Source organism: Malurus melanocephalus, unplaced genomic scaffold (assembly GCF_030028575.1).
Source record: "Malurus melanocephalus ecotype Western Australia unplaced genomic scaffold, MMel_1.1 scaffold_190, whole genome shotgun sequence".
Taxonomy (NCBI): domain Eukaryota; kingdom Metazoa; phylum Chordata; class Aves; order Passeriformes; family Maluridae; genus Malurus; species Malurus melanocephalus.
Window position 1 is genome coordinate 1,427,974 of NW_026623422.1, and position 6,464 is coordinate 1,434,437.

At 52.6% G+C, this 6,464-nt stretch overlaps 1 protein-coding gene across 2 annotated transcripts; it reads right to left on the reverse strand.

Moving 5' to 3' along the window:
- Positions 1 to 170: 170 nt before the first annotated feature.
- On the reverse strand, positions 171 to 4,900 carry LGALS3 (galectin 3). Of its 2 annotated transcripts, none has more exons than XM_057373237.1 (7): positions 4,723 to 4,900; positions 2,567 to 2,617; positions 2,416 to 2,438; positions 1,686 to 2,174; positions 1,471 to 1,559; positions 1,061 to 1,229; positions 171 to 437 (listed from the first exon to the last, which is right to left on the reverse strand). In XM_057373237.1, exons 1-7 carry the CDS (start codon positions 4,883 to 4,885, stop codon positions 282 to 284), a joined length of 1,140 nt encoding a protein of 379 aa, XP_057229220.1. In that variant the 5' UTR covers positions 4,886 to 4,900; the 3' UTR covers positions 171 to 281. The 2 variants fall into 2 exon arrangements, with proteins under 2 accessions (XP_057229220.1, XP_057229221.1); XM_057373238.1 differs by having other exon boundaries at positions 2,567 to 2,619; positions 4,726 to 4,778.
- Between the last annotated feature and the right edge of the window lie 1,564 nt (positions 4,901 to 6,464).

Below are 6,464 nucleotides of genomic sequence, written 5' to 3' on the forward strand. Positions count from 1 at the left end.
CTGTGCTTTCTAGAGGATTGCTGCCCTTGCTCACAGGGTCAGGGGCTGAATGCTGCAGGCTCCTTTCCCAAACTGTTCCGTGTTTCTGTCTCTACAGGAACAATTCAGCTCCTTCCACATCAGAACTCAGCTTGCCCAGAGGGAACTGTCTCTTTTGAGTTACTATTAAAACCAAATTTTACGAGTAAAAATGTTTTATTACACCTCGCAGTGGTGTTGAGAGAAGGCACTTTTTATGGTGCAAACAAAAGAGCACAAAGTTTGGCCAGAGTTCCCCCCAGTTATATCATGGTGGGCAGGACACTGGTGAGGGTGATGTCCCCCCCGATGCAGAGCTTGGTGACCTCGTTCAGCCTCTTCTCACGAAAATTGTACTGCAGCAAGTGAGCATCATTCACAGCCACCTTGAAGTGATCCGTCTCACAAAGGATCTGGAGCTGAAATAAAAACCCCAAATCAGCCCAAAAACCCCACTGAATTTGTTCTAGAAGAAGTTTGAAGCCACAAGCTCGAGCTGGAGGCTGCTGCCAGCAGAGTCCAGCCCTGGGGCATGTGGAGGAGCTGGAGCAGCAACTCTGCTGCAACACCAGTGACCTTTGCCTTCCCAAAACTCTCCCTCCTCCGTGTTCTAGCCCAGTTTCTCCCTCCTCGTGCCCATGCCAGTCACTCCAAGCAGGACTCCACAGTGTCAACCTCCTTTGCAGGGAAAAAAACCCACGTGAAGAGCTGCCAGCAGGGAAAACACGTTAGAGAAACCAGTCCAACCACTGCTGCAGAGCAAGTGTAAATAAGGAGGGTTTCATAACCCATGAGGAGAGCAGAAGGGGGAGAAGTTATGCCCTGGGCAGCTGGAGCTGCAGGAGGGGGATCAGAAAAGCTGGGAAGGTGCTGCTGTAGGGACAGCCAGGGAAGCACACAGGGTGACTGCCCCAGAAACACCGTGGAGCTGATTCCTGTGCTAAAGCATCAACATCTTCACAAGGTCTTGTTGCCCAAACCCTCCTGGTGCCCAGACTCTCCTCATGCCCTGAAACCGAGCTGGGATGGGTTTTTCTGGTACCTTGAAGGGTTTTCCAGCTTCAAATGGAAACCTGGGAGCTGTCCTCTCCTCCTTTCCCCAGTTGTTCTGGAACATGGAATTGCAGACAATGACTTTCTTGTTGTCTTCGTTGAAGCGGGGGTTGAAGTGGAAGGCAACGTCATTCCCTCTCTTGAAATCCAGTGAAAACCTGCAAAAATAATAACAGATTTGCTGCTTTTGCCACAAAAGCCCTGGATTTTGTTACAAGGCTTCCCAAAACGGAAGGAAACCCCACAGAACCCTTTGGGCAGCAACAGGGCATTTACACATTTATTTGGTGTAATATTTGATGTTACACCAGGCAGGGCTATTCAGGAACAGAAATTCCAGCCCCCCTGCTCCAACCAGCATGGAAACCCCCCACCCTCAGAGCTGGACACCCCCAGTACCTGTTGGGGTTGGGGTTCACGGTCCCAGTGATGGTGATGAGCAGCCGAGGGACGAGTCCTGCCTGCAGGGGCAGCTCGAAGGGGACTTTCTGAGAAACAACAGGGAGTTGGTGTCAACGGAAAAACCATGTCATGGGGACAGCCAGGCCCCTCCCGTAGCCACGCAAAACCAGGCAGTGAAGAAACAGAAACCCTGATAATGATGGAGCCATTACCATTGGAGGAGTTGGTCCTCCCTGAGTCGGAGCTGGCCCTCCCTGCGGAGGAGCTGGCCCTCCCTGCGGAGGAGTTGGCCCTCCCTGCGGAGGAGTTGGCCCTCCCTGCGGGGCAGAAGGCCCAGATCCAGGGCCACTGGGTGGTTGTCCCGGAGCAGGATTTGGCCCCGTTGCTGCTGGTGCTCCAGGGAATGCTCCGGGTGCTCCTGGATACGCTCCTGGTGCTCCGGGGTATGCTCCTGGTGCTCCGGGATACGCTCCGGGTACTGCAGGGTACGCTCCTGCTGCTCCAGGGTATGCTCCTGGTGCTCCAGGGTAGGCTCCTGGTGCCCCAGGGTAGGCTCCTGGTGCCCCAGGATAGGCTCCTGGTGCCCCGGGATACCCCGGGAATGCCCCAGGAGCTCCGGGCTGGTTCCCCCAGGAGGGCCAGCCCTGCGCTGGGGGCGCACACGGGGTGGGGTTGTTGCTGTTGGCCAAGGCGTCCGATAACTGCGGGCAGAGAGGACAAGGGTAAGGTGGGGGAAATTCCTGCTGGGATGGAATTCCCCAACATCCACCCTCTGAGCTCAACCCTCAGCTGCTCCCCAGGTTTTTCCAGAGAACCACTGAGTGCTGACAGAACTGGAGGGGATTTGGGGGTTTAGCAAGGATGTGTTCCCTCCCACCCCTGCCAAAGATCTCTGCTGCAAAGCCACAGCCCCCAGAGGTTTTTAAAGACACCCATACTTACGGAGAAAGCGTCTGACATTTTCCCTAAAACAAAAAGACAAATGAAATTTCAGTAATTTTTAACCTGCACCATCCAAACCCCAGAGATTTTTTGAGGGGAGTTTCAGTTTAGGGTGGCAATCGATGGAAATTGCTGAGTTCCCATCACGTACCTGCCCAGCAGAGCCGACAGCTCAGGTGCCACAGAACAAATCCTGCTCCAAACCTGTGGGATAAACGGGGTCACTGCTGTGAGCAGCCTGGATGCTCCGGGGTGAATCCAGCCCAGACACCCCCTGGATGAAATCCACCACTGAGTTTACAACACTCCCAGCCGTTATTCACTTCCTCAGCCCTGTGGCACCATCCCGGAAAGGATTTCCATTAAAAAAAAAAAAAACCTAAAAGAATCCCTGGGGGTGCAGGCACAGCATCACCCAGGAGCTGAGTGGGAGCCACAAACCCAGCACAGCCCACTGGCGACAGGCAGCCACCCGTGCAGGTCTGGAATGGGGACAGGAGAGTGGCAGCCATGGATATGGGTCCCTTTTTTCCTGCCATGCCTCCACAGCTGTCCCATTCCAGCCACAGGGCACGTGGGAGGGACACAGTGGCTCCGGGCCACTGGATAAAAGCTGCTTTACGAGTTTTAGGAATCCACAGCCTGGTCGAACACACACCTGCCTGTGCCCAGGAATAGCCAGAGCTGGGTTCCTCCCATCAAAGGGAGCATTCACCAGAGAAAAGGGAGGGGAAAAAAAAAAAGAGACGCAGAAATGGGGAAAGAAAAGGAAAATTCCAACTTGAAAAGAAGAGAAGACAAATTCTCTTTGAAAGTAAAATTCGAATGCACAAAGCTCACAGGAGGTGTGGCTGCCCTGCCTCAGGAATAACAAACCCCCAAGTTTCACAACCAACAAATAACTCCTCTCCCCATAAAACACTCATTCCCCTGAGCTCACGTGGTTTTTAAGGCAGTCTTTCCAGCAGCATAAGAGTGTTTGAACAGCCCACATCTCCCAAAGCTTTTATTTGCCTTCTGGGCTCTTTTTAAACCCTTGGGGTTTGGGACTCAGGGTGCACACACGGCTCCTGCAAGGCCAGGTTTGCTCCATGGTTGCCAATGGCTTGTGCTGGTCCAGCAGGATGTCCTACATGATCCCCCTGTTCCCCTGAACACCTCAGGGAGCAGTTTGGGGACAGTGGGACAGCCTGGCCAGAGTCTCCTGTTTCCCAGATGAGTCTGGCATGGCCAGTTTGGTGTTTGTCACCAAAATCTCCAAAAATCACCGATCCTCTGCCATCTCTGTAGCCAGACTTGGAGCCCAGTGTCACCTTCTGTGTGTCCCTGCAGTGCTGGAGCTCTCTGGGAATGCTGCTTGGGGTTATTTGCCAGCTGCCATGGGAAGGAGTTTGCTCCCACCTTCTCTGGCTGTGCCCCAGCCCCAGCGATTGCAGAGAATCCCAGAATCACCGAGGCTGGAAAAGATCTCCAAGATCATCGAGTCCAACCATTCCCCCTGCACTGCCAAGGCCACCACTGACCCATGTCCCCAAAAGCCACATGAACATGGCTTTTAAATCCCCGCAGGGATGGCGATCCAGCACTGCCCTGAGCAGCTGTGCCAGGGCTGGACAAACTTTCAGAGAGAAATTTTTTCCCAATATTCAAACTAAACCTTTCCTGGTGCAAACTGTGGGCGTTTCCCTTGTCCTGTCCCTGTTCCCTGGGAGCAGAGCCCGACTCCCCCGGCTGCCCCCTCCTGTCAGGGAGTTTTGCAGAGTGAGAAGGTTCTCTCTGATCCCCCTTTTCTCCAGGCTGAGCCCCTTTTCAGCTCCCTCAGCCGCTCCTCATGGAATACTCGGGCTCTGATTTTCAGCAGCGTTGAGAACTCAAACTCCACTGAGCTCTACCCGCTCCGGCAGAGGATCCATAAAGCGCCCCAAACATCCCCTACACTCCCACCAAACGGAAAAAACTTCTATTTGGCAAAAAAAAAAAAACAAACCCGCCAGTTCTCTCTCTTCGGTGCTGTTTGTGCCGCTCCTCTCCTGGGTGTCTCCCGGGGTGTTCCACCCTCACTCCCACCCTCCGCTCGGCTTTGGGGCACGGGCAGGGCTGCCCGAGCACCCCGAAAATTGCAAACACCCTTCGAGCTCATCCACCATCCCTCCATCCCCCCAAACCCACCCGGGATCCTGCGCGCCCCGAACCGCAGCGCCCCACGCGTGTCCCGCTCCCAGAGGGACGAGCGCACCCCTGATCCTCCCTTTTTCAGGGAAATCTGTACCGAATCCCGCCGGAATCCCCTCGGGAGCCGTTTTTCCTCACCTGCGTGCGGCAGCTCCGCGGTGGCTCTGAGCTCCGCACCGGGACACGGCGGGACCCGCCCGCGGGGCGGGGATGGGGCGGCACCGGGAGGGTCCCCGCGCCGGGGACACCCGTGACAGCCCAGGGACTGCCGTTTATTTCCCTTTGTCAGCGCTGACATCACCAGCGGGGGATGTTAGCAGAGGATAATTTGGTTTTCTCGGGGTTTGCGCCCCACGCGGGTCCGTTCCCGTTTCCCCGCCGTGCCCGYCYGGAGTCACTGCCAGATGTTTTTCTYGCCWGARKTTTGCCTGTKTKTCTCAGGRCTCCATCCCCCCAGMTTTRYTGAACCMCRGTRAAACACAAATTTGCTTTAAATTCTGAGCATGTTCTCCTTCCCCCTGAAAAAATAAAAGCCAAAAAAGCCCCCCAAACGCTGACGCAGAGGACCAGCAGAGAACGGGTTCTGGGAAGTTGTTAGAGACAGCTGGAATTTCAACAAGCCCGGTTTTATTTGAGGTTAAGAGTGAATAATTTCTGGTTTTCTCAATGGGCTCCACAGCTCTTAAAGCAATGGAAAAGAACAAGGTGGGTTTGTGCTGAAATCCTGATTTGCTATCCCGTGCTGCTGCAAGGAGAGAGAGGAAAAAAGGAAGGGAAGGGAATTAGAATCGAATGGAATAGCCTGGACTAGATTAGAATCAAACAGAACAGAGGATTTCAGTGGGAAGACACCCACAATGACCGTCTAATCCACCTCCCTGGCCAGTTCAGGGCTGACCAAAGGTTATTAAGGGTTGCAGCCTTTAATTGGTGTCATTACAGATGAAGACACTGCTTCTTTCAGGCAGCAGCTCAGCTAAAGGGCTCAGCTGATTCTGCAGCTGATATAAAAAAAAAAAAAGTGCAAAAATCTGTTGTCTTTGGCTTTGATCAATTTTAATATAAATTCCTCTGGTTCTGTTCTGCTTTTCTAAAAGATTTGCCTTCAATGAGGGCAGCCTCCTCTCGATCAGGGCCCCAGCCTGGATTTTAAAATCCTTCAGCTCCACGTAATTCTTGTCACAGGGATTCAGACCAAACCCAGGTGTATAAAAATGCCAGGAATGCCCGCAGGAGTGGCTGGGAATTAAGTATTTCAGGGAAATATATATAAATTATAGCTAATATGTATTAAGTAATCTATATTAAGCATATTAATACATAAGATACATTTAATTAGGGGCTGCTGCTTCATTTGCCTCTCACAGCACCCAACCCAACCCACGGTAAACAGACTCTGCAATGTCTTTGGAGGTGTTTTAGGGCAAAGGCACCTGGAGAGGATTCAAGACAGTAATGCTGAAGGATCCCTGATCCATGGCACGAGGAGCTGGAGCTTCCCGAGCCTGTAACACAGACAAGGCTCTGTGAACTCCTTAGTGCACAGGTTTCTCCCTTCCTCCCTAAAACTCCCCCAAGATGTCTTTGTAAAAGAGATTTTCGTGGAAAACCTGTATTGCTATTTTCAGGATTTCACTCAAAGGCTTCAAACATTAACCAGAAAGGTTTGCCTGGTTTCTTTCCCAGCTCCAATGCCATAAGATTCGTGTTTCCAGTTATGCAACAGACATGTGATGTTAAAGAAAAATATTTGACCAAAAGTTGGTGAATGCACAAATCAAAACCAGAGGTAATTAATTCCTTAATTTAAATAAACCAAGCTGCAGCAAGGACAATGAGTGAGGCTGGATGGGGCTTGGAGCAGCCTGGTCTGCTGG

What these genes read in the sequence shown, in the direction of transcription:
- LGALS3 (XM_057373237.1), bottom strand. Translation starts at nt 4,885, where the DNA reads ATGTCAGCGCTGACAAAGGGAAATAAACGGCAGTCCCTGGGCTGTCAC. An exon ending in GGAGCTGCCGCACGCAGGTG is followed by an intron (nt 2,618 to 4,722) that starts AGGAAAAACGGC and finishes TATCCCACAGGT; the next exon opens with TTGGAGCAGGATTTGTTCTG. An exon ending in GTGAACCCCAACCCCAACAG is followed by an intron (nt 1,230 to 1,470) that starts GTACTGGGGGTG and finishes TTATTTTTGCAG; the next exon opens with GTTTTCACTGGATTTCAAGA.